The 27,023-nt window shown below is 40.5% G+C and overlaps 2 protein-coding genes across 2 annotated transcripts in view; one reads left to right on the top strand and one right to left on the bottom strand.

Moving 5' to 3' along the window:
• Positions 1 to 27,023, top strand: part of SYN2 (synapsin II) — a 180,484-nt gene that overhangs the window by 88,151 nt on the left and 65,310 nt on the right. The window lies entirely within an intron of this gene.
• Positions 395 to 23,964, bottom strand: TIMP4 (TIMP metallopeptidase inhibitor 4). The gene is made up of 5 exons (XM_051793351.1): positions 23,750 to 23,964; positions 8,887 to 8,984; positions 2,539 to 2,653; positions 1,738 to 1,862; positions 395 to 1,598 (listed from the first exon to the last, which is right to left on the bottom strand). Exons 1-5 carry the CDS (start codon positions 23,877 to 23,879, stop codon positions 1,401 to 1,403), a joined length of 666 nt encoding a protein of 221 aa, XP_051649311.1. The 5' UTR covers positions 23,880 to 23,964; the 3' UTR covers positions 395 to 1,400.

The following is a 27,023-nucleotide window of genomic DNA, read 5'->3' as shown; positions in this document are numbered from 1 at the left end:
TGTCTAAATCTCTGCCTGTGTTCTAAAGTCTCATGTAAGGAACACTCAAGAGTAATTCTAGACAAAATTGGAATGAAGTGAAAGAAATCCAATATAGAAAATTGGGGAGAGTAAAATACATCAGAGATGGCAGCTATTAGAGATTCCCACCCTGCCTGAGGGTTCTGCCCCAGTTTCTGGGACACAAGGAGCTGGACAAGTGTCTGAACTTTGGCATTTACTGAAATAGTTTCTGAAGTTTCACCGCTGTGAATTTAATTACTTTTGTAAACTTAGATATGTGTGAGATTAGCTACTAGCTACAGGAATAAATTTAGAAAAGTTAAGGCATTAAAAAAATAAAAGGCAAAATGTGTCGTAACGCTTCTCTAGTACAAGTTCACGAGCAGCCAAATTCACTGTGACAGACTACAATAGGTATTCATGAATGAAAAATCATTAAATATGATCAAATATTCAAGAGCTTTCAGAAATCACTTGCTGTGTAAGTGCAGTATCTATTGCATATGTTTTCACATGAGTTTCTAAAGCCAAGGCTTTTAACAGTGCTGGAATACAATGACCTGGTCACATATTGAGAGAGGCATTAGCAAGTGCTGCAGCTGCCCTGAGGGTGGACAAGTTTTCTGTAAATATGAGCAGTTTCAGCCTATCATCATTTGTGTTAGTTCCGTGAAATGCTGAAGCATTAGAAGATCTGGCTTTTGTTTCAGCAAGGTGTGGCTAGTCCATAGGAATGCTGAGTTGGGAAGAGGCTTTTGTATATCAAGGCTGTTTCTTAGCTTAGTTATCACTGAATGTTACAACTCCATAGATAAAGAAAGCTGTGACATAAGGAATATACAAAATGTGGAGCACAGATTGTTTTAATCCCAGAAGTGTTCAACTTGTTTCAACAGGTAAGGAAATATTTGTGACTCTTTTTTTTAATAGCACATTGTTATAATACTTTACATATACACTGTACAATAATTCTTTTGCATCAAAGACTTTCATACAGAAAAAAAATAGTTCTATAAAACATTCCGTAGTTCATTGGAAAGATTTGGAATACAACACGGGGTGCTCTCAATCTGTAGGTTATCAAACGGGGTACAAATTCTGGCAACTCTTTTGTTTTTGTACATTCATATTGGCAAAGGGAACCTGTTATGCCTTGGAGGACACAGAGGAGCTTTCTCAGCTCAAGCCTCTGTGCAAAGCATAACAGCACAGAGTAGGTACCCCCAGGAGGTTTGTCCCTTGTCTTACGCCAGTGCCAGTCCCACAGACTGGGACTTTACTGTACAGGACAATTTGTGTTTCTAAGCAACAGATACATTAGACGATGGCAGTTCAAAGCTGGGAGCGGGCAGTGGTGGATGGAATGAGACTCCAAGGCTTTTTAGGAAGTGCTGGTTTTAAGGTTCGCTGATATCAATGAACTCTTTCTCGGGGGGGGGCCCACCTCGGTACCAGCTGCAGGTGCCATCACTCCTCTTGATGCAGGCGTAGTGCTTGGCTTGGTGCCCGTAGAGCTTCCTCTCGATCAGCCAGTCTGTCCAGAGGCACTCGTTGGGGGCAGTGATGGAGCAGGGCACCATGTAGCAGGTGGTTATCTGTGGGAAACAGTGCACTGCTTTAGCACCTGGCAGCTTTCCTTAAAATGCTGTTTATAAGAGAACAGTTCCCACCACTGCAAGCTGCTGGTGCCTGTCAGGTGGCTCCACCACAGGCACTGTTTTGTTCTGTACTCACCTTGCAGCCACAGCCCATTTGATATCTCTGATTCAGACTCTTCTTTTGAGACAAGGATAAATCATCCCAGGGTTCAATGTAGTTGCACAAATGGATGAGGACTTTGCCATCGCTTAAAATTTGGCCTGCAGCGTGGAAAACACAAAATATAAGCCAAACAATTAAAAGTGTTTTCTAAATACTAAAACAGAAGTGTAAGAATACCTCAAGTTCTTTACTAATTGCACCAGGTTAGTCATACTTAACATTTTTTAAAAATTAATTTAATCATAACAGAGAGAATATTCTTCTGACTGCGTGCTGTGTAAACGTAAAAGATTTAAGAAGGATATTTTTCAAAAGATACCAATAATCTACCAGCAAGAGACAGATGCAAATGTTAAACAAGATTTTAGGACTCTACAGAAAAATCTGTAGTTCCTTAGTACGCCAGATCTGCACAGGCATAGCATGTGTTGTCTCATTATGCGTGTGTGCATTCCTGGGGAAATCAGTACTGTTGGTTTTAATCAAATAATAATGGCATAGTTCTTTCTATTTACTAATTATTACTGACCTTCGCTTCCTTTGGAACTACTTTAAGATTGTTGGATGAAGGATGGAAAACATGGAAGATCACACTATAACTACAGCTTAACGCAATTTGTACATCTCATTGTATTTGTGTTTAGTACATACATACATTCCTTTTTAACAAGGGCTGGCATGTTTTAGCAAATTCAATCTAAGCAGTTACTTCTGGTTTTACAGGTACATTAGTTGTCACAGAATAGGCTGAGTTGGAAGGGCCCCATATTTTACCTGTCAGAAGATACTGTTTTTTGTTGTTGGCTTCTAATTTCACTCCACAGAGTGACGAATCAAAAGGGGTGTAGACATACTGGACATCCTTGAGCTTTTCAAATCCTTTAAACATCTGAAAATTAATAGAAACAGAAAGTCAGTCGTGGGGAAAAACCATGAAAAAACAGTTGCAAACAGCAGCTGAAAGAAATAGATGGTGAGTCTCTTTAAGGAAGGCTCCAAAGTCCAAAATTCTATGAGAAAACACCAACAATTAGACCCTTTCAATTCACTGAATAAAACATTTCCAAGAGTTTTAGAAGGAAATTAGGTAGTTCTTCATTTTTTAAATTATAGGTTTTAAAATGTGCTTTTTCAGTTGTCATGGTTTGAGATAGCCCCAAAATCCAATCCCCTAGCTCCATTCCCCCTCCCACATCTCAACCTAATGTGAGATGGGCTTTTCCAGACAAAACACACCAGACTCAAAGTGGGGGAAAGGGAATATATTACAATGACTGTACAAATAAATACTATAACACATTATACACACGATCACAACTATCTCTACCATGACATATAGTATTTACAGTGGATCAGATCTCTTCTCCCCTCCAAATAAAAAGTCCAGGAGGGAAAGGACAGATCCCTTTCAGTCCTTAAGCAGCAGCATCTTCTAATGCAGCAGGTTCTGTCTGTCTTCTCCACATGCAGCAGCTGATAGCTGGCTTTCTGCCAGCACTCACGAGGGAGGTATTCAAGCTCCCTCGGCCCCCTTGACGCAGGCAAAGGGGTCTTCCGTGGGCTTCGTAACCCCAGACAAGGTCGTTTCACCACGTCATATCACGAAGACACAGGGGGGTCTTCGTGACGGTCTGGTATCTCCAGGAGACTCAGCTCCTTGCAGGGCCTCTGTGCCCTGTCTCTCAGGCTGCCACCGTGGCAGCAGTGCAAGGGGGGGAGCCAAGGTCAACTCCCCCCGCATTCCATCTCGGAGCTCTCTAGCTCCTTTCTGCAGTGCATGTCGCACTTCAAGGCTCTTTCAAGTAAGAGTCCATCATCTTCCTCCTTCCAGGAGGTCTCAAAGGAGTTTTGGGGGCTGGTACAGTCTTACCCCCAGAACTCTGTCTCTCAGGCTGCTGGCTCTCTTTCTCCCGGCTCTCCTTCCAGGAGTCCTTTCTCTGGTGCTGCATGTTGCTTCTGCTGCTCCTTCAGTTCAGTTCTTATCTCTGGCTCTCTGCCACCGTTTCTCTGGTCAGTGCCTGCTGCTGCTCTGCGCCCATGGAGAAAACATCTCCCGGCATAACTACAGGCACCTAGCCCAGCTTTATGCTGTTCCAGGTCCCCGCAGGTCCCCCGCTGGGGGCTGGGAGGGCCCAGAGGGCCCAAGGGGCTCAGAGCCCCTTCCTCGTGGCTCACAACATGGCCACCTCTCCTACAACAACCAAAACTACAACTCATCTCTTCCGGTGAGCTTGTGGGATGTTGACATTTTTGCAGGAGCGCCCATTGGGCAGAACTTCAAAACTTCCAGGGGTTTCCACCCCTTGGGGTCTACCACTTTTCTTAGCCTCTGGGGGAAAACAAGATTCAAACCACGACATCAGTATTTTTAATGGATTATTAAAGCTTTCCCTTCCATTTATATTCTACTGTCATATTCCATTTAAGGAGCAATGCAGAGACATCAATCATCTCAACCTTGGTGCTGCAGCATCATAAGATGCAAATGTTTCTCAGTATATTAATATGGGAAATTTTCTCTTCATCAGTGTAATGGTGGGTATCTCCTGGGACATTAAACATGCTGAGGAACTTAGTATTGTTCTTCTATTTGGTCACTAAAGCAAGCTGGTTTTCCATATCCAGAGTTCTGATCGGTGGGACCTTCTCAAATAACTGTTGGAAAATGGGATCCAGCTCTTAGGTTTTACAGGAACAAAATGGATAGATCAGGATAAAAGCAGTTTTCAGAGTGGCTGCTCCTCAATCAGCGTTTTCAACTGCAAAAGAAATCTTTAAAATAAGCCATTAAAAGATCCAAACAAGTTTCGCTGTGCCCCAACATGAGAAGGCTCAGCCTCAGAAGGGTCAGCCTGTCATCACCCTCCGTGACATCACCAAAACCAGTGGCCTGGGGTGACATCATGGCATGTGGTGACAGCTGGGGACAATGGCAGGACTCACAGCTCCCCAAGGCAGCTCTCCCAGTTGCAGCTGGTGTCACTGGAAAATGTGTTTGTGTTTTACTCAAGTTTTCCCAGGAGATTTAAATAGCACGGGGCACTAGAAAACACGCTGTAATATGTTGGTTTTTCTGAAGCCTTATTTATGGAAGGAAAAGAGCCAATGTTGTCACCAGGCTTCGGGTCCAAAAATATTAAATGTGATTTGAAACACTTAAGTAAAAAAAACCAAACAGACTGAACCAAAGCAAAACACAAAACAAACTGGTATCCTGTACAGAGCAGCAGAGAAAATCACAAAAACCCTCTGTAATGATGAGGAAAATGTGCCTAATTTTATTAGAGTAAAAGTAGTCTGGTGGGGCAGCCCAGCACAGAAATTCATCCCTTGATCTCAAATAACTTAAGAGGCATTATGCAGGCAACACAAATTGATTTATTTTTTAAACCCCCCCAAAAAACAGAGCAAAATATAATAGAGGTCTAGTTAATATTTAAATGAGATTGATGTTTGTTTTGTTGCAGGTTTTTTGGTTGCTTGGTTGGGGTGGTTTTTTAGAAGTTGCAGTCTGACTTATCTTAGGTTTTGACCTATATATTTGTTAAAGCATTTATTAAGATTATAGTCTTCTGCTTAACTCAGTCAATTGTATTTGATCTCAATCATATTCTCTCTCATCTCCTGAAAGCTTGCATATTTCTCTGTGGTTTGATTTCCACTGTGCACATTTGGGCTCCTGATAGGTCTTCATTGAGGTAGGAAAACAGGATGAGGAACTGGGGGAACAGAGAGGTGTGAGCCTGGTGCTAACATCTATCTTTACACTGTCCTTGTCTTCCTGATGGGTGTAACCAAGACCAGCACACGGCCAGGGCTTTAAAATTTTAAAATACTCCTTTTTAAAAAACCATCTGTACTACTCCCAGTGTCTCAGGCATGTTTCTGTTCTAGTAATTACATTCTTCTATCTTCTTTCTTCTCTAAGGCTTTTCAACTATATCATGGCTTATTTTCTTAGCTTTATATAGTGATTAATATCTAGTTTTAAAACTGCAGGTGTCACTGTAAAGTGTAGATACCTTCATGTTTAGCTTGAATATCTCCTCATATTCCCACTGGGAGTGACCCCACCCCTTGGAAAAGCAGTCTGGTTCTCTCAGAGGGTTTCCATCCATGCACCTCGTGAAAAATAGTTAGCAATTTTGTTTATACTTGTTTAATTTGGTAAAAACTGTTGATTTCATGTGTCTAGTCATGGCACTGTTTTAATGTGTAGCTTGCTCCTTGGGGCAAGTGTGATGACCAAGTCAGTCACGATAATATTATATAGACACATATTCAATTGCATATAAATCACATATTATCTCCTCTCTTTAGTATAATGCTGTAAATAAGAACATCAATTGAAAAAATTTATGGCTTCTCGATATGCCAACCCATCTCTATAAAATCAATAAATGCCCTTGTTATTATTTCTAGAAATTAATATCAAAAGAATGTTTAATATTTCTGACTAAAATAGCAGTGTTTTCATGTGAAGCTTAATGCACGGGATTTAAAATAACAGGAATATAATTTTTGTAACAGGATTACCATAAGCAAGCCACACTACTGTTACATGTCAAACAGCCCAGAGAGCCCAGAGCAGAGAAACAGCACCATTTTGCTGAATTTTCAGTTGCAGTAATATGTAACCTTCACAGATTCTGTGTTCCTTTTCCAAGAGGGGAGAAGAACTGATGAGGGAAGTGTGAATATGTGAGTAGCCTAAAAAGTATTCACCAAAACTCACACGGAGTTGATAATCGCATTTTAGTTCAATGCATCTTTTAGCTCAAAAGAGATGACTAGAGAGTCTGTTCTTCCTTTCTGTGCTATATAAACAAATTCTTAGCCTGTCCCCCATCCTGCACGTGTTCCTGCACAGGATTAGCCCCAAGCCCGTGGGCAGTGCCACTGGCCATTCCAAGGGCCCTGCAGTTTGTCCTTGGGGCTCTGGAGCACTCAGAGAAGAAAGACTGTAACAGTGAACAGAGAATATTCGACCCTTTGATGTGCACTGTTGATTTAGATTCTTTTAAATGTTATCACCTGAGGTGAGAAATGGTGTGATCAAGTTAATTGCTGTAGCCAGCAAGTTCTCAGTTACCCAGGAGTGTGGCCACCGAGCCACGAGGCTCCATCTGAGGATCTCTGCCCAGCTATTTCTCTGCCGTTACTAGTCAGGCTGTGAGCTGTCCCATTCCATGGAGATGGCCAAATCTGGCTGACTTTGTACACCATTATATTTTTTTTTATTGATTATTTTACATTTACCAAATGTTTACAGGCACAAGCTATTTAAAATTCCTCACTCTTTTTACTTTTGTGACGTGGTGAGTGCTTTACAGTGTAAACAATTTTCTGTTAAACTTCTGTTAATTTAAATGTATTTCTCAGTAATTTTTCAGTAGGCTCAGTCATGTGCAATTTTTGCCCACACACCAACTCTGAATTACATGCCTAGAACATAACAGGTTGCCTCACTCTTTGTCTCTGCTGTGGGATTTATCAGGCACAGTTGGGCTTTTTTCAGTTCCACAGAGGATGGGCAGGTCACAGAGTTCCTGTGTGCTTTCACACTCTGTGGGGTGGAGATTTCAAAGCAAAATCCTTCCATTTAGGCTGGTCAGTGCCTGGAGCAGGGACCTGGGTCCCAAGGCAGCTGAGTGCCAGGGAAGGCTCGGCTCCTGCCTCCTCTGAACTCCTCTGGCCAGAGGAAAGAATTTGAAGGGTGGGACAATTCAGACCCATTTGTTAGTCTAATGTTTCATGTAATAATGTAGGGCATCTTTTATTAGAAAATAGATCTCTCTGGTTTGTCCAGTCCTAGTTGACTTGCCTTCTGAAGCTGACTGGAATTAAACATCTCTAACTGATGCTGAGTTTTGAATAGGCCTCCACTTGTGAAAAATAGGGAGAAACTCCAGAACAGCTTCGATATACAAATGTATTTCAGAGATTTCAGTGTACTATTACTGAAGTACAGGATTATAGACTGAAAATAATCACTCAGACTAGACTTCTCGTTGTTCTTGTTTGTGCTGAAGCGTAAGATGATTTGCATTTCTATAAAATTACTGAAGTATTGCCGAGGAGCAATAGAACATTAAAGTGCTAATGGGGGGAAGGAGAATTCCTCTGGTATTTATGTGCTTATTTCTGTAAAGAAACATTTGAATATATCCCTAGTATTTAAGAAGACAGAAAGTGGCAGATTGTGAAGAGCTTTGGAGTTTGTTTTAGCAATGTAAAGACTGGCTTGTTGAAATTGCTTTAAAACCTTAACAGAAGTTGTGTGTGATAACCATCCTTATTTACCATAGATTTTTCCCAGTAGATCCTGTGAGGGGATCTACTGATATAGCTTGAATGATTGAATTTTCTTTCAAAAGCATGTAGCCATTCATAAGGATTTTCTTAAGTGTTCCAGCCAATGTAAAAGTGCAAATAATATAAAACAATATTCAGTGAAAAATGAGAGGTGAAACCGCCTGGAAAACAAACCAACCAAGCAACCAATCCACCCCACTAATGCACACTACACACGTAAATTTAGAGAGACTATTTTTTGTGTATTCCAGAAACAGGTAGATCATGATTATTTTAACATCAGTGAGAGTTCAACAGTGACTTGAAGGGGACCAAGATGCATCTTCTTAAAGTGCATTAATGAATATATCCCCCTGTTGGAGCTGAACAAATAATGGAAAAATCCTGTGAGATTCTGAATGATTGTGTCTTTGGGTGCTCCCACTTGGTGTTTGCTTCCCTAGCAACTTTCATAAAAATGGAGTTTGGTTTATATTAATATGAGGGAAGGACTACTGTTCCTGCAAATGTCCCTATTCACTGTGAACATAGGGCCTTGCTCTTTCAGACTCTTTCCAAGTCATCTTTAAGCAATCGTGAATAATAAAATTGTCATCAAAATATCATTATTTGACAAACAGCTCCTGAATGTCAGAACAGCCTTCTGCTTTTTTCTTTTGCATTTTTTTTAAACCCTCCTTTGATTTATTCTGTGTAGTTCACCCAGGTCTAACTGGGTCTTTTTCAGCTTCCAGCATTTTAGGCTAAACTAGTCACATAGAGAGGTTATGACCATTGAATTTCAAAGAGCAGAGTGATTCCATGTACCTTTATTTGTTTGATTTCATACCGGATCATTTTGTGGGTATCAAGGGGATCATCACTGGCAGGAACCACCTTTTCACTGGATATTTTTGCTCGAATCACTGTAATAGAGAGAAAGATTTAAATGCAAATAAGCACGTGCCTCATTTTGCAAGCAAAACCAAAAATTATCTTGATAGATTTTAGCATTGTTTTGACACTTTAGCTAGAATTAAGGCTCTTACTATAAGATCACTACCTTAAGTTAACTCCTGAAAATAAAAATAAATGGGCTGCCTGTGATGTAAATCTGAATTCCCATGAATCTGGAAATCTGATCGATGTTACCACTCAGTTTTGACAAAAACTGTCCATCAAAATCTTTGAAAGACTTGAATCCCATAGAATGTTACAAAATACCCATCATTATAATCAGTGTGGAAAGGGACACTTCTGTTGATGACAGAAGAATTGTTGATCAATTAAATAGACTTGAAGTAACACTGAAAGCCTGTGCCAGACAAAATGAAAGCATTGATTTTATGCATAAAATCAGAGGTCAAGAATAGACTTTTATTTGCTTTTCTGAAGCTTAACAAAGCACATCATCAGTTGTGTAAACCTGTATAAATCAATTCCTCCCTCTTTTAACACACTTTATTTCCTGTTCTTTAATCAAGGAAAGTATGAGATTTAATGAAAGAAGAAACTGATTGTTCTCCTCTCTTTGTTTGGGGCATCTCTCTTGTGTATGATGTTTAAAATATGCCAGGACTATTAGGCACGGTGAATAACGAGGTTCTAAGAATATGGTAGATGGCCAAAATACCTCTGGGGACTTCTATCCCCCAAAATTATTGAGCATCCTATTTTTGCTCTGTTCTGGGTGGCGACTCCTGCAGCTCCTCTGCAGATGAGGGGCTTGTAAAACAAACAATCTGTGCCTGCATGGACAGATACTGGCAAAGGCCAGAGTAGGGGAAAATTTTTGTGACATCGAAATCATGCTTTTCCAAAAAACCCCCAACCGTTTCTTTGATAGATTGACCTCATATTTATCATATCTAAAGGAAAAGAATAAAAAACACAGATGGAAACCCAGCCAGGCAGAGGTCAGTCCCACCTCATCATGGGCAATTCTCATTTCCTCGCTCATTAGCAGAGCAAAGTCGATGTAATAACCAACGTGATACAGATACCTCCAGCTTCAAAGCTCAGGTCCTCTATCTTTTGGCACAGTCATCCCTCCTCCCAAGCCATTTAAACTCTTTTTAAGGAGCACTTGAGACTTATGGATTGGAAGGAAAGAATTCTTTTAAATCTGAACAGCAAATTCCTCATTTCACATGGTAAGTGGCAGCATCTCTTTAATCATCTGCAGCTGTGCTGTGCTCCCACAAATTAACAGTGTGTCTTCAGAGCTTTGATCTAATTCCAGAGAAAAAGTGTTGTGGATTGTGTGTACTACACTGCTGGCAAGGACAAATTAGAATCATGTTTTGTTTTCTTTCCATCATTACCACTTTAAAAAAGGTTTTCTCATTAAAGAGTCTGTTTAATATTGAAGGTAAGGCCTGAGAAAACAGGATTGAGCTCCATTATTTTCCCAGTACCATAACATGGTTTATATGCAGGAAATCTTTTCCTGCCTACTCAATGCAAACATTTTTAGGATAATTAAAACTACGTTCCCCCTTGTGTTTGATGTTGAAACATTAGTAGTTTTCCTATTTTTATTAAATTCTACTTGTTAGCATCTGAGAGGAACATTACAGATGATCACTGGTAGCTGCAGGGGTCTCCATGGAGTTGTGAGAAGCTGAAACCAACATTCTGGGGGTTGTCATTAAGAGATCTCTTACTGGATGTGTAGAAGAAAATGAAAAGTATTTTTGTGTTGTGTGTGTTTCATTCATTTGTTTAAGAGAAAGCTTCCAGATGGCAAAGGAGAACCAAATCGAGCTTTGGATTTTTTTTTTCAACAGTAAGAAAGTTTTATTATTACAGGATGTCTAAATTTCTATTTATTTGGATTTTACTCTTCTGTTCTCCTGAAACCAGATTCAGATTCACACAGATCTTTTGGGACCTTTTAATCCTGCTTGGTTTTCTTTTTTTCTGTGCATTAATATTTTTTTTCAATCGATGTCGTCTAGCTGTCTCCTGAAACCTCTGATTCATGTGGTTGCTTCTGTTTTTAACCACAAGCACTTCCTGATGGAGCATTCCTGGGCCTGGCCATCTCCCTCTCCTCACTCGTGGTCCAGAGGGTGGTCAGGACTCAGGATTCCTCTGAGTCTGCACTTCTTTTCAAGACATGGTTTCAAGTATTCCGTGGCTGTCTTGGCTTCTCCTCTGTGTGAACGAGAACAGCCTCTGGTTGTTTAGTGTAATAATATCATTTTATCTGTCAGGCAGTTATTGGTTCCTTATGAGGAATTTGCATATATGGAACACATATGCATAGCCTTGATATTCCAATGCCAGTAATCCCGTCGGCCTCAGATTTGTTCTGCACTGAAAATACAGACTGTTTTGCAAAAGACTTCACCCTGATATTTCAGTAGGGGGATGTAGCTTTTCCGTGGAATTCATATGCTGTAAATCAACTTTGATAAAATTTAAACTTTTCTGCCTACTTTGTAGTTGCTGGTTGTTGCGGGGAACCGAACTGAGAGGGAGTTAATGTGAGTTATAGGAGACCAGTGCTCTGTTTAGTAAATCAGCTTGGCTCTTGGGCAGTCAGTGTTACAGGTGTGTTAGGAATATATTTATTCCTTCTTTCCTCAGTAATAATAAACCTCTTCCAGCCATTTCTACATGCATGAAAGGTCATTTTGAACTGGATAAAAGACAGAACTTACTAGGTATAACATCAGATATATTTGTGTTTAATACAGCTAGGAGAAAAGGGTTGAGGTTTATACAATCCAAAATTGTTTATATATAATAAGAACAGAAAGATATTAAGTGCATCTTTCCTAAAGCTGGGTGATTTCCCTCTGAAATAAGCTACACTAATTAATACCCGTAAATAAACGGCACCATCACTTTGTGTGTTAGAGATTTCTATGATCATGAGGAAGTACTTACACTAAGGGCTTTTTTATAAGAAGTTCACTGCCACGAGACTGATTTTACCCCACTACAGAGGCAAACACAAGGAAACATGATTCAAGAGAAAAGACACAAAGAACTGGAGAGCCCATACCAAGGCACAGATAGAGCTGGAATCTGAACAGAGAAATACTTGCACTTTGTCCACTGAAATTCATATGTTTCCTAAAAGTAGTATCTTTTTAGACTGTTGAGTTATTTCTAAGGCAGTAACAGAGGGAAACCTCTTGATTGAAGAATTACTCTCATTGTTACAAGTTAGAATTATGAAATAATATGTTCTGTATTATAATATTTTATATAGTATTACTGTACTTAAACAAGTGGTAAGATTATGTTACTTAACCTTCTGGTTGCAGTCCCAGTGTTTGAAGACAGGCAACTTTGCTCAACTAAAGTAATCATGTATATATTGGGATAAACTACTTGGAAATACCTAAAGCCTGCAGTACAGTGGTGGTGGTGCCACAAGGTTAAGTTGCAGCCAGAAAAAACTCAGCCAAGAGTTGTCTATTAACAAATCCTCACAAGCAAAGGACAGGGGATTGCCTTCAGGTGTTTAGTGTAGGATTTAAAAAAAAAGAAGGAATTTTATTAACACCCTGTCACTTGTTGTATACAATGCTAAAATCTGTGTATTCTGTAAGAGAAGACTGGGGACATATCGGATAATGAGATTTCCAGCAGTGCCCATCTTCAGTCTGGGAGGTGAACTAATGGAGAGGATTCAGTGTGAGACCAGAGAGGAACGTTGAATTCCCAGGAGGAACTGTAATTAATTCCTTCTTGTCACAAAATAGCTGCTCCAGGTGCAATACCTGTATTCAGCATTACCTGGCCACCATGTCTGGAGGCAGATCAGATTTGCCTCCAGTTTAACTCAGGCGTCTCTCACTGGCCAAAAATTTAAATGTGAACAACCAGAAAGCAAACTAACTAAAAGCCTGTGGGCAGAACTGGCCTCATCTACTGTATTCACCTAAAGTCAAGTTACGGTAAAATAATTCAAAGAGCCCAAGAAAAACTCCATAGAGAAGGTGTAGTCACACTATTTCATTGACCTCATTTGCATCTAGAGGCCATAGGTACTGTACCCTCTATATTATGGTCCAGTCTTAAATGCTCTTGGTCTCTTGAAGAAGAATACTGGCAAGAAATGCTCTCAGAGCTGCCAAGGAACCTGAGAACACAATGTGGAATACTTGTGTTTCATGAGTACAGAGATATGACCAAAGAAATTTATTCTTCAGATAGGGAACTAGACTTTCCTGCAGAGAGGGGAAAGAGTCAGCAGGCAAGAAGAATGAATGATCAACCTCAAAAAAGAACAGGAATCTGCACAGAATTTGTCACAACAGACAAAAATTAATGAACCCACTTAAAGCAGTACTGCACAAGTTAGAATAGATAAAAATTTTGGATAGAATTCAAAGTAAAATATGGTCTATTGGCCGCTGATTTGTATTGCCTAAAAAATCCCAAAATAGACAAGAAGTTGTAGGAGTCTTCTTCTGTAATTTAGAGCAACTGTCCCATGTGTACAGCATTACCACTCTCCCTTTCTCTGCCATCTATTTGACTCAGTTGTTCACACTTCCTTGCCACATTTACTTATGGTAAAGCTTTGAGTCTCACCAATGAAGAAAGCAAATTAACCTGCTTAAATATTCATGTACTATGTATTCATGGATATGGAAAATATTATAATTTCTCAAAATATGTATGAAATGAAGAAAGGAGCACTGGCGATACAGAAGGAGCATCGTAACTGCTTGAAACTCATAGGTATCACTAAGGCTTCCAAAAGAAGGCAATTTGTCCAAAAGGAGACAAAAGTTATGGACTGATTGACATTAAAATAAGTCATTTAATACCCAATATATACTTCTACATACACACTGAATTTTTAAAGCAGATTATTTTAGACACTTTAGAAAGTTTGGGGAGAATTAAGGTTTTCTTACACTTGTGTTTCAGTATTTGATTTGCCTATGTTGGCTTCCCAAATGATTGGCAGTAGTGCCATCTCAGTCATTTGAAATCTCTACAAGAGAGGCGTGTGAAATACAGAGGATGTACCTGTTCTGTGTGTAGGTACTTGAGCATTCACTTACTATTCCCCCAGTAAGGGAGGAAGTGTAGCCATTGGGATGATAAGAAATTGGGGGAATCTCTGCGTGTGTTCCATACGTCCCTGGGAGCAGGGATCGTGGCTGCTGTGTTTTCATGCAACAAAGCAATGAGTAACACTATTATGTGCCAGTACCGTGAGGATATTATGGATCAGTAAGCTGTCCTTAACTTGAACTGTTTAAAGCCTTTTCAAAGCAAGTCTCTGAACTGCAAATATTCTGGTTTCTCTGTTCTTGCTGAAGGATTTGCCAACTACAGTCTCATAAAAATGCCATTATTTTTTATCTTGTTCCCACTTGTATTTTTTTTTTTCATTTTTCTCTACTCTGAGTCCAAAAAAAGGCTCTGCTAGTGCTGGAGCTCCATTTACACATTTTGGGTTGAGGTTATCTGTACTGCATAAAAAAGGTTTGTACTCTACGTTTGCAAAAGCTCCACTACTTTTTATTGCTTCAGGTATTTGCTTTTCAGCTTGGGGGCATGTGAATCCTTATCTTTATTTCCAGTAAGCAGCCTGAGCTGAACTCTGGCAACTTGCACTTTTGCAAAGTAATTCGTATTTGTTTGGATCTTTCAGAATCTGGTAGTTATGAATTCACTGGAACACTTCCAGTCATCCAGAGACCACCTCTGCCATGACTGTCCAAATGCTTTACCACCAATTAGTTTTGTTTTGGGTTTTTTAATCAAAATTTGCTGGCTGCCATCATCCCCTGTGAAAAATTGTTTATAGTATTCATTCTTTTTGCTTGCTTTCTTTGCTTTTGATGCTTTACAACATCAAGGAGACTGCAACAATTCTTTTGCAGTGTTAATTTGTGAATTATTTCACGAGTTTTTAATTGTTTCAGACTTCAGTAGAGAGAAGGATGTTTACTTCAGGATATCCACTGAGATTCTAGTCCATTCTGATTCTTTTGGGAAAGGAAACCTAACATTAATCCCTGTACTTTTTTGAGAATCAGTCAGTGTTGAATGTTCTTTGAATGATCCTTAAACAGCTAAAAAAGAACAAATGTGTTTAGCAAATGGCTCATCTGTCAATTTATCTTTCAACAGGACAGATCAGCAAACAGTAGTTTCACTTCCCAACTGTAACTCAACTCAGATGTTTGAAGCTGTGGTACTAAGTTCAATTCTAGATGCAAACAGAATGAGCAGCAACAAAGATGGCCCAATTCTGAGAAAAAATTCTTCTCCTGTGGGCTTGCAGGATGGATTTCTTATCTGTAAGTCTACATTGTCAATATTCACTCTTCCTCCACAACTCCTAGACCCAAAATCAAGGAATCTTTTGTTCAAAAGATGTTTTGCTAGTTAGGACATAAAGGCAATTTCATTTTTCCCTGCTTTGTATTTTAGTTTCCTGATATTCCATCAATAAATGCTTATAGCCACCTGTAAGATAACTAAATCATCAGTGCAGTACTTAACTGAACCACAGTTTCTGAAACCACAAGAAATCAGAAAAGGAGAACTTTTTGGACTATTTAGACACAAGTGTTTTGGATCTGTAAACAAAGAGCTTGTTGAAGAATGTGACTGTAACAGTAGCATAATTTTCCCCTTTATTCTATGGAAAGCCATGTATGGATGAGTATTGCCTGGTCTTAGTGGTGTGTCCAGTTACATGAGAAGTGTGGTGAGATAAGAATCATATCTGTAACTGAGAAACCAAAGCCTTTGAGTGAAGGTTTGTCACTTGGGCTAAAAAGAACCCCATTGTAATTTTTGAAAAACCTATGAGTATTTTCAAAATTGATTAAACAGATACCTAGGATTTTTTTATTACCATTTGATATGGATGTTAATTTGCACTGTATTATATTTCAATGTAAATGCTTTGCAGAATTTGGTTACTCTTAAGTGTTTTATTAACACAGATCTGTGCTATTCTGCATCCAAACTGCATTTCCATTTGAGGCTTTCAGAATGTAGAAGGTCCATATTTAAGCTCATTAGGACTCTCAGGTAGGTCAGGATTTTGTGGATCTCTGTGTTTTTGGCTCAGGATGCAAAAATTCCTTGTGTTGAAGGCAAGAGTTGATTGGGTTTGGCTTCCTTGTTAAACCAGATTATGTGGTGTTGTTTTTTTTTTTTTTTAATTAGAAGAATACATTCCATTTATGAGAGTGAGGTCTTAAAATCTAGTTTTTATAAACTTTCAAATAGAAGAGGTAAGTGTATTTTTAACAGATGTATGATATTCTTTTAACTTAAATATTACCTAAAAACTACCATGATTTCCTAATGTTGTTCAAGGTCAGTTTTATTTTTCTGCACTGTTTTTACAGCTGCTGCTCATGTTACCAGAAATATTTCTCTCTACTTTGCAAGCCTCAAATACCACATCATTTGACTAGTAATCAACATCTGCCTAATTTCAGCTGAAGAATAACACTCCCTTTCTGTTCTGAAGTCTGTAGAACAACATACATGATGTTATTGTGGATTTCCAGTCACAGTGGCCTGGCCCTTCCTCCGGGCGGAAGAAACCCCACATTGCTGAGATACTTTTTAATGAGAAAGTTAGGGATTAAAGTTGGGAGAATAATAGGATTAAGAGTTTTACAGTCTTTCATGTTCTCTGTTTCATAGTATTTAGTCTTTGTTTCTAGGCTTGAATTTTGTTTTCCAGCTGGTGTGTGTAGAATGTTGTTTTTGAAAGGATGGGGTTTAGTTTCCCAGCACTACAACACATGCTTTTCAATAAAAGTAACTTAATTTCTTAGCTTTCTTATCCTGCATTAAGAACACACTCAGCAACAAGTTGGTGTTACTGAGTTCTGAATCAGGCAAACAGCTTAATTCTTCTGAGATTTCATTCTACTACTCAATAGCCAGCTCTGCTTTTTTTCTCTAAAACTAAATTATGTTACAGTTTTCAGCTACGTTCAAATTGACAGGAATGTCAATCCAGTGGATTTGGCTCCTTAAAAATCTCTACTGTTGTTCAGTTTTGTGATGCCACTGCGTTTCACCGCTATGACTTCGAACTGTTGGGAACAATGCCATGAAAAGCCAAGCAGAGGGAAGGAGGACGACTGCATTTTTCCCAGATTGAGCCCCATTTTCCTGTTTAAGTAGCAGGGTTTTGAAGAGCAGTCATCTACAGACCATGGGAAATATTTCGTAGAGTTGCATGTTATTGGCATGCTAAGTCTTTAATTCAGAGCTGAGAAAGTAACTTCCCAAGGACTTTTGAAATAAGTGTTTGCTTCTATCCTAAACCCTCAAGCAGGTGTAGAGTTACTTGTAGGTCTTATTCAGGTCTTATTCTTTCTGCTCCCAAACAGGAGATTCAGTCTGGGTCCTAGGAAGCTGTTTCACTAACATTTTGTTAAATGTCAGCTGCAAATGGAAGGACTCACTGCTTTTCCCGTGGCAGCACTCCAGCAATTCATGGAACAGGAATGTTGAGGTGCTTCACTGGACATGCAGCTAGACAGGTACAAACACATGGAGCTGTAAGTAGTGATTAACTCCACAGCATCTCCACAGTCAGAGCAGCCAGTTTATGGTATTTTTGAAAGCATTTAGAAGTTTCAGGCTATGAAGCCAAGAAATTTATATGTACTGCAATTATGCCTTAATTGTAATCCGCAGGCATTTGTACCAGTGATGGGCCTTTGCAGGGTGGCAGGTGTTTTTCTTCACTCTAAATGCATCAGCATTTACTACTTTAAACTAAATAACTTATTAGGATTCACATTGTCCAGGGTTTTTTAAATTTTATTTGAAAATTCTATTAATTTATATAAAATTATATATAAGAAACAAGTAATAAAAATTACTCTATGTTTCTTCTTTGATAGCCAAAATAGATGAAAAATGGGTTGAAATGTTTATTTCTCAATAATTTTTGTTAATGAACTCAATATTTGTCATGTAAAAAAAAAGTGGGCATAGGGAAGAGTGACTGTTAATGACTCCTACCTACCAACACTGTTTTCTGAGCACTAATGGGACACATAGGACTGGAACTCCACTTCCCTCAGCCCCTTGCTGAGGACATAATATTATCAGCCCCTGTGCATTAAACCTGCCAAATATGAATAACATTAGTTTTGAGATTAATATAATTTCTGGCTTGTTTTAAGAGGATTGATTGGTTAATATAATTAAAGCTCTGAAGATACAGCTCTGACAGCATGCTCCTTCCATGGCACTCATGCAGTCTCACCACTTCTTTTTTCATAATAATCCTTGCAAGAACCATGCTCAGGTGCAGTGCTTTGCCTGTTCTTTGAGACAGAACTAGAACAGCACTTCTGTCCTTGAATTCACAATTCTTGGAGTAAAAACTCATCTTCCATTCCTGTGGGGGACCCCTGAGAAACAAGAAAATGCATATTCTTTTCCAGTCAGTGACAGGTTACTCTAGAAATGCATTATGGTCATTGATTTCCACTCTAGAGCTCTGTTTGGTAGGACAATAATATAAATGCAGGTTGGACACCAGGTGCCATCAGTTTTCCATGCCATGGCCAAGTTCAGAAGGCTGTAGACAACTCTAAGACGTGAGCTGTGACCCCAGGGCTGTCGGGGGGGGTGTCTGGAAGAGTCACCTGTGACCCCGGGTCCTGCCAGGGTCTCCCACAGCCAGGCTGTCCTGCCCAACCCCCCAAGCAACAGCATCAAAGGTCTACATTTTCATGGGACTCAGCTGAAACCTTCACAGAAGACTGGGGTTTGTTGCATCATGGTTTTTGGTGGGGTTGTTACTGTCTGTATGAACACTGTACCCCGAAACACGTGAAGGTTGGTGACCTCGATGATAACCTTGTGTCAAACCCCCCACTGAAGGTGCCCATCAACCAGCACGTGCAGTAACCAGACCTGCACAGTCACAATGCTGTGGGAGTAGGGGTGTGGTGAGTGCATATAACACAAAAGAAGTAAGAGTAAAACATAAAAACTGCTTTGATTTCACTGTTCCCCTTTTCTCCCTAACCTGGAAGAAGTACCATCCACATTTCCAATACATTTTCCATTTGTTGATTTTTCCCATCAGGCAAAGTTACTTCCCACACTAATGATGCACAAATTAATCAATTCCAGTACTATTCAAGTATTATATTGCAGAGAGGCAAAACTGTGGGACACTGAGCTCTGAAAGTTTTAATTTGAAATTCAGTAATAAAGAAATAGGATGTTGTAATTTTGTCTCAGAAGAGCTGACTTTGAAAACTTAATTTTGGTGTACTTAAAGAAAATTTTTACTGTTATGTTTAAATGTGATTAAAATTTAATATATCATTGGGCACATCTTTACAGTGCTTGATCTCAGTGATCTTGGGAGATTTTAACAGGCTGAAAACGCTGCCAAGCTCCAGCTGTAAAGTTTCCATCGTATTTTGAAACATGCCACTCTTCTGCAAAACTACAGAATTATTCTCTGAAGCTATATTATGTATTTATTGGTACTCCAGATCATTTCTGTTGGACTGTGGTGCCCAATATTCAGTAAAAATATAATTTTTAATATATGCTTAAGAAAAAAACAATAATAAGACAATTTAAGTAAGAAATCTGACTTTGAGGTTGGGAACTGGTGTTACAGAGCTAAGAAATGCAAAGTGTTTACATATTTATCCTTCTGTCAAAAAAATAACCTTGCTTATGCCTAAGGGAGAAAATCATCATGAATTAGAAGTGCCAGACTTTAGAAAGGTATCAGTGCTCTCCACAAATACCATTTCTCTCTACAGATTGTCTGTTTTGATGTTCTCGCTGGTTTAGAATTGAGGCCAGGAAGCCAAAGTCAGTGGCAAAAGGGAAATTTGTTGTCTTGGCATTGTCTGGTGTGGTGGTTTGGGCTAGGCCTTCCTTGGTGACTAGTTTGTAACCAAGGAAGGGTCCAGATTTACCCAGTATTCCCTACGATTTTTACGTAAGCCAGATCATAAGAAGAAAGGAGGAGAGGCCTTCGCTCTCTTTCCTTCCGGCGGCTTGGAGGTGCAGGTTCCCTGCTGTTGAGTCTGCGTGTTGGGGAGCGAGGCCTGGTTAGGCCTTGTCGACCTTGGGAGACAGAGGTTGCCGGCGATCGTTCCGGAGCGACCCTCGGTTGTCCCAGGAGAGTAGTGAGCTATTTCTTTGCTAACTCTTTTAGTGGATAGATATTGGGCTGCTAATTGGGATATTTATATATATAATATTTTGGTTTTGTTCCTTTTCCCTTCCCCCTTCCCTTTCCCTTATTTTTAATTGTATATAAGTGTAAATATATTTATATATCTCACTTTGGTTGTCTCTCTCTCGTTTCGGGTTTTCTTTCGTTTTTTTTTTTCTCCCTCTTCTCCCTGAGGTTTGAGGGGGGGGGAACTCTGGTGGTAAGGTTTGGAGACTTGGCAGGGAGCCAGCTTCAAACCATATCACTGGTAAACCCAATTGCATCCGTGTTTTGCTCCAGAAAAAACAATTATCAGAAGAATTTTGTTGTATTGGCTTGGCACTATAGTGAAATATTTGAAATATTGATCAGCATATCCTGCCCACATTGCATTTCTGTGAGGAGAAAACCTGGCCATAGGGGTCAGCACTGACAATTAGCAGTGTAATTAGTGGAAGTTTAATAAACCTCTCCTCTCTATTCCCAGTGAAAGTCCTGTTGGAAAGCAGAGGTGTTTGCTGGGGTCTGAAGGCATCCAGCACATTCTAGGAGGGCCTCAGCACCATTTAAAGGAACACGAGAATGTATCTCCCTTTTTTAACAAAAGGTGTGCATTTCATGGTGCTCAGCACTTACTGCTGATGAGGAGTTACCTCTGTCTGAAGGGAAATTTAAAACTTCTGAGAAGTTCACGAAAACTGCTCAAACTGGTACAAAATCACATCCTATCAAGGCTACATGGTCAGATGAGCAAACCCAATGGCAGATGAATGGCAGGACCGGTGCAGCGCTCCTGATTTACTGTTCTTCCTGTGGGGTACAACCTTCTAATACCTGTAGGGTTCTGCACTCATCCCTTATTCTAGGTTTAGGCAGCACCTCGTAGGACCAGGAGCTCCCTCTGCCCCCGGGTCTGTCAGGAAGCCCATTATTGCTACCAGGTTACTCAGTTGTGTGGTACCTGTGGCCATTTAGAGAGTAAAGCCACAAAAGCCTCCTAGCCCTAGAAGATCAAAGTGTTGCAGCACTAATCACCTGAACAAAAGGAAAAGTGAAAGAGCTTGTCCTGGACTTAATTAATTTCTCTGCTTGTTTTTTTTCCTTGGGTCTCTCTCATAAACACTGAGGTTGATGAGTTGTTCCACACATTCAGTTAGTCGCTCAAGTAAGGTCTGTCAATTCAACCCCCTCCACCTCCGTTTTCACTCCACCCAAATCACAAGTCATCCTAAAGGATATTAAAAATGTTACAGTTATAGAATGAAACTGAGAAATAGCACAGTAACTGGCAAGGGGATGGTTGGTAGCTCCATGAGCAAACCTGAGACTTGTCTCTGTTTTTACTGTGGAATCTAGAGGCATAGTGTGGGGTTTTTTTGTTTTTAATAAGATGTTCTAGGGGTTTATTCTGCAAGGAAATACTTGACTGTATTTATGGGTACATAGGTGGATGAACTTAAATGAAAGAAATAAAATAGGCTCAGCATGTCACTGGGTTAGCATTCAGCTCTCTTGGACTTGGGTAGCTGAAGAGTAGCTGTTCCTTTCTTTATCGGTATTTTGGAAGTATGAAAATGTTGAGTCTTTCAGTGTCGTGCTGCTGCCAGGAGAGGTTTGTGATATGTGTCTGCATGGCAGACTTGCTGTTTTACAGTCCCTCTTTAGATGCTGGTGGCCCAAAGACCACAGGTGTGGTCACAAGGCAGAGCTGTGGAGGCACAGCCCTAATTCCCAGGGGATGTGCTGTGTGTGTCCAGGGCTCCAGCCTCATGCTGCCCCTTCCCACGGGCAGTCCCAGCCCACAGCCTGGGGGGAAGGCACAAAGGCTGCTGGCACTGGGATGGAGGAGCTGTCTCTGCCAAGCTGCTTCATGGAGTTTGCTCTCACACAGGGCAGGCAGCTCCACTGGCCTTCTCCAGCTCCTTAAAAGGGGTTTTGCTCAGCTTATGCAAAATATTGTGGCCAAAGCTAACCCAGTAAATGCTTAAAACTGGGTTTATGTGTGTGTATATGCAAATGCATATAGAAAAACATTTATTTATATGAGGAATTACCTTCATTTCTTGTTTTATAATATGTAGAAATGCTGTTTTAAAATTACAAATATTGAACAAAGGGATCCTTGACATAAACATTTCTTAGCCAAAAGGTGCAGTTTACTTAAATAGGAATATTTATAGAAGTGAGAGTTTGAGCATCAAGTCCAAACATAGTTTTATTTATTTATATTTAAATACTGAAGATTGCAAAAAAGTAGCATGATATAGCTGCCATTCATAAAATATATCTCAGAATGGGATAAATCTTAAAATATTCATTATGGGCAATCCTCATTAGAGAAGCCATTCTTATGATATATATTGAGTTTCCTCTATACTATAAAATTGTGTATTTAGGAAAATCTCTACATTAAGTCTATTGAAAAACTGTCACTTTCTTATGTACAGGAATGCATCAGACTCATACAGTTAAATGTACGCACATACAGTTGAGCTCCTGGTAGCACAGCTTCTATTTCCTTTCACTCCTTAAACAACCCCAAGTGTGTAATGCCTGGTGTAGGTAATTTCATGAAAGAGATTGCTTAACATGGGCAGATTAAAAACCAATTTAACTGATGGCCACAAACAGAGCTTAGAGTTTGTAGTGGCCACAAAGATTTTCTGTCAGGGCATAAAAGCAATGAATCAGTATGCAAGAAGGTATTGCCTGTCCCATAGAGATGCTAATTCTGTGACACTTTGGAAACTCATGTTCTACATTTACTGTTCACACCCGATGGAAGTTAACCAGCCTTAGCTTGAGCTAATGAAATCAAAAGACTGCAAAGTGTCACATTTTCCCATCCCCATGCACTTTAATTTTGTGATCTTTAGTCTCAAGCACAGTGCTGACTGAATATCATGAAACACATTTGTCCCAAAGGCTGGAAAGTTATATTTATACAGAGCTGCTGTAGCCAGTTTGTCTGCAGAAAATAAAGGGCCTATCACTTTCCTGCTCGAGTATTTTTTGAAAATTCCAGAAAACCCCAAGAACAAATTAAAGAAATTGTAGTTTAGCAGAACAAAGATCAAATGTTTCGGCATGTTGGCACTGGGGACTTTTATTTTGAGGGGGTTTTTGTTTGGGTTTTTTTTCCCCCAAAGTGCTGTAGAAATATCTATATGCACAGTTTACACGTAGCAGGCATATTTTAGGTAGAATATTCTCTTACAGATACTGCTAAGAGTAGCCATTTGAAAGCCCGGGTATTCCTCCCTGCGTACTCTAAGTTAGGACCTGAAAGAAGCCGTTTCTCTGTTAGGAATCAGAAAAAGCCACTCTATAGCACAGCAGTTTCAGCAATTTATAACCACAGAACGCTCTGGGAAAGCAGAACAGCTTCTGCCATACATTTTGCCACAGCCCTCTCTTTAGGAGAGTGGGGTTTTTAAGATCCTCGCAGAGCCCAAGGCACCTGGCGGAGCCGATTCCCCGGAGCCGGGAATTCCCGTGGGATGCCCCCCGGCCCTCGGGACTCACCCAGAGCCGAGTCGCAGAGGAGCTGCTGCGGGTGCGCGGGGGCACAGCTGCACGATTCCACCGGCGCTGGAATGCCGGGCGTCAGGAGCAGCAGCGCGGAGAACACCACGGTGCTGCCCGCGGGGCTCATGCTGCCCGCGCCGGGGAAGGGCTCGCGGCACCGCAGCTGCGCTTCCAGCGGCTGGGCGCTCCCTGGGGGAGCCCTGTGGGATCGAGCCCTGTGGGATCGAGCCCTGCCGCCCGCAGGGATGAGGGATCGAGCCCTGCCACCCGCAGGGATGTGGGATCGAGCCCTGCCGCCCGCAGGGACGTGGGATCGAGCCCTGCCCCGCTGCTCGCCGGCCCGGAGGGTTCAGGCAAGCCCTCTAATGCTCGCTCGGAGCGTTGGCTCGGGGTAACTCACGCCTGGTTTCCATAGGACCCCTATTTATGGCCCCGACACCGACTCCTAACTCCGCCTTCCCATAAGAACGAGCGCATCATTGGTGACAGCCCGCGCTTACCTTAGCCAGCTGCGGGCCAGCACAGCCATTAATAATCCCAAACCAGCTGGTACGAGGATCTGAAGCTGATTATATGATTTAGCAGAAGAAAGATTTTATCTCGTTGTAGAAAGTTTCTTTCCAGTTTAGATTTAAAAGCCAGTCCTGCGACCTTCTCTTTTTTGGTCAAGTAAACAAAGCTGTCCTGTTTTAAGCTCAGTTTTCATTTGCAGGCCCTGATCTTCCCCTGCACTTCTGGGCATTTTCTTGAACTGACATCCCTGTTTTCAGGCTGGACAGAACTTCATTTATGAAAGGGAAAGGTCTCAATGCTCTGTTTGTGAGCCTTGAACAATTGGCAGTTACAAGGAATAATTAATTACACATAAAGGCTGCAATAAAAGGCATTTTTTAAAAATAATTTTGTCACAGATTTAATTTAAAATAACAAGGAAAAATATCCCAGTGGTGTATGTTGGAGGCTCAGCTCTTTCCCCACATTCCTTATTGATGTAAGTCCTGCTCAGCACAGATCACAGTGTCTGTATTTTCTGGCTGATGTTCTAGGTGGAATACAGACATAAGTACAGAGTTTGGAAATCTTTTTCAACTTCAAATCTTTGGTTGCTGTAGCAATCTGGGTATGTGGAACCTGTAGCCACCCTCTTTTTATAGTGAAAAATGTTTCATGAGGAAGCAATCTAAAGTTTGATTAGAGAGTAATAAAATACATCTCTACATTGACATGTAGGACAGAGCTGCCTAAAGGATTGCATATTTTGTTACTTCCCAAATCGGGCCTAGGACTGAAAATTCATTGACATGACTTGAACCATTTCAATCCAGACTCATGAAAATGTATTTTGTTGAGGCTGAGATTTAGGTGTAACCAAAGTAGCTTGTTACCTTTATGGAGATGTGTACACGTTTTACAGCAACAGATTTATTTTATTTCTGAACAGTTATACAAATATTAGTACTCTGATTCTTTTTGTTCCTCCCATCTGCCTTGAGACACACTGTTAAAAAAAATACATAGGTACTCAGAATTATTAGAATTGGGTCTCATTTTTAAAATTTTGACCCACACTCAGCACTGAGCCAGAAGTGTTGTACACTATACCCCGACTTAGTTCATGCAGCCATGTTTTGATTTTTCACTTTTCCAGTTTGAAGTTTTGGCATGAAATAATAAGGCTGGATCCAAGTCCAGGACTAACACCTGAAAATAATTTAGACCTGTTAACATCTCTGTTCTTACCGAGAGGAAATGGACTCCTTTCATTGGAGTGAAGAGGTAAAAAGATGTGAGGCTGAAGCCTTACACAGGAAGTTCAGGCTACAAGAAGGCCACAAAAACCCAAAGCAGATATGCCAGTGGCCTCTGTGCTCAGTGGGTCTGGGACTATTAATTTTCAAGTCTCAGGGCAGTAGGACTAGGAAGTGATGAAGGAATTAATTGGGAGCCATTGATTGGTTTCCATATGACATCACATGGCTGCTGTTATAGATATCTAAGTAGACCAATTTGATTACTGTTTGCTTAAAATTCAAATAATAGAGAAATATGCTGGGCAAACTGTCTTCTCTCACATTGAGTGTGCAGCTCTACCTGTCCTGTGGTTACTTAAGGCACATGTTGTCCAAGATTCTCCAGAACATGTCAAGTTATGCTCTGCATGTCCTCAAGACTTTCATATCTAGTACAATCGAACTAATTGTATAATCAATATAAAAACATTATGCTCAGAACAGAACTTAAAAATAATTTTGTGACAAGTTGAAAATTAATTTACAACTATGTCTTGTAGGCATAGTTGAGAATTAAATACTTTCACCTGAGTGTGTAGAAATGTAAAAATGTTAAAACTAAATATATGCATATCAATTGTGCAAATGCCATTAACACATTTTAATTATGATCTTACCTAGTATTGCCTGCAACTGCTCTTGGGATAATTCAGTTGGATTTCTAGGAGTGTCCCAAAGCCATCTGTGCATAGGTGGAATATTGTAAGTATGATCACATCTAGAGAAGTGAGTGGCCATAGGAGAGGTTCTCAATAAATGTGTTACCCAGTGGTCCCTCCCCCTAGCTGGCTTTGGGAGGCATGGGTTTTTTGAAACCTCAGCAGAACTCCTGTTTTCTGGTAAATCTTCGTTCTGAAAAGTGAGTTTTGTCAAGTTACTCTCAGAGTTTAGACAATTACATCGTAGCTTTTGAAAGGGATTTTAGTAGGTCTGTACTCAGAAACATGCTCTCACAAGTGCAAGAAAATGCACTTTTAGCCTATCAGAGGAGACAAATACTCCCTGTATCTTGTTCTGGTATCAGTGTAGTGTTTAAGTACCTGTTATCACTGAACAGTATCAGCAAGCATTTGGTCTTAGCTTGAAGCTGCATTGGCCTTTTTTATATTTTATGTTGTGGTGGCTTTCATTGTATTAGGAAAATTACTTTTAGGGAGTTTAAAAGGAGCCCCTCTGCTCTGGAGCCAGGCTGGGAGAGCTGGGGGTGTTCACCTGGAGAAGAAAAGGCTCTGGGGAGACCTGACAGCCCCTTCCAGGGCATAAAGGGGCTCCAGGAGAGCTGGAGAGGGACTGGGGACAGGACAAGAGGGAATGGCTTCCCGCTGCCAGAAGGCAGGGTTAGATGGGATATTGGGAAGGAATTCTTTCCTGTGAGGATGGTGAGGCCCTGGCACAGGGTGCCCAGAGAAGCTGTGGCTGCCCCATCCCTGGGAGTGTCCAAGGCCAGGTTGGATGGGGCTTGGAGCAACCTGGGCTAGTGG

This window comes from Manacus candei, unplaced genomic scaffold, assembly GCF_025592945.1.
Source record: "Manacus candei isolate 608988 ecotype Guabito, Panama unplaced genomic scaffold, ASM2559294v1 h1tg000036l, whole genome shotgun sequence".
Lineage (NCBI taxonomy): Eukaryota > Metazoa > Chordata > Aves > Passeriformes > Pipridae > Manacus > Manacus candei.
This window is presented reverse-complemented; position numbering and strand designations above follow the sequence as displayed.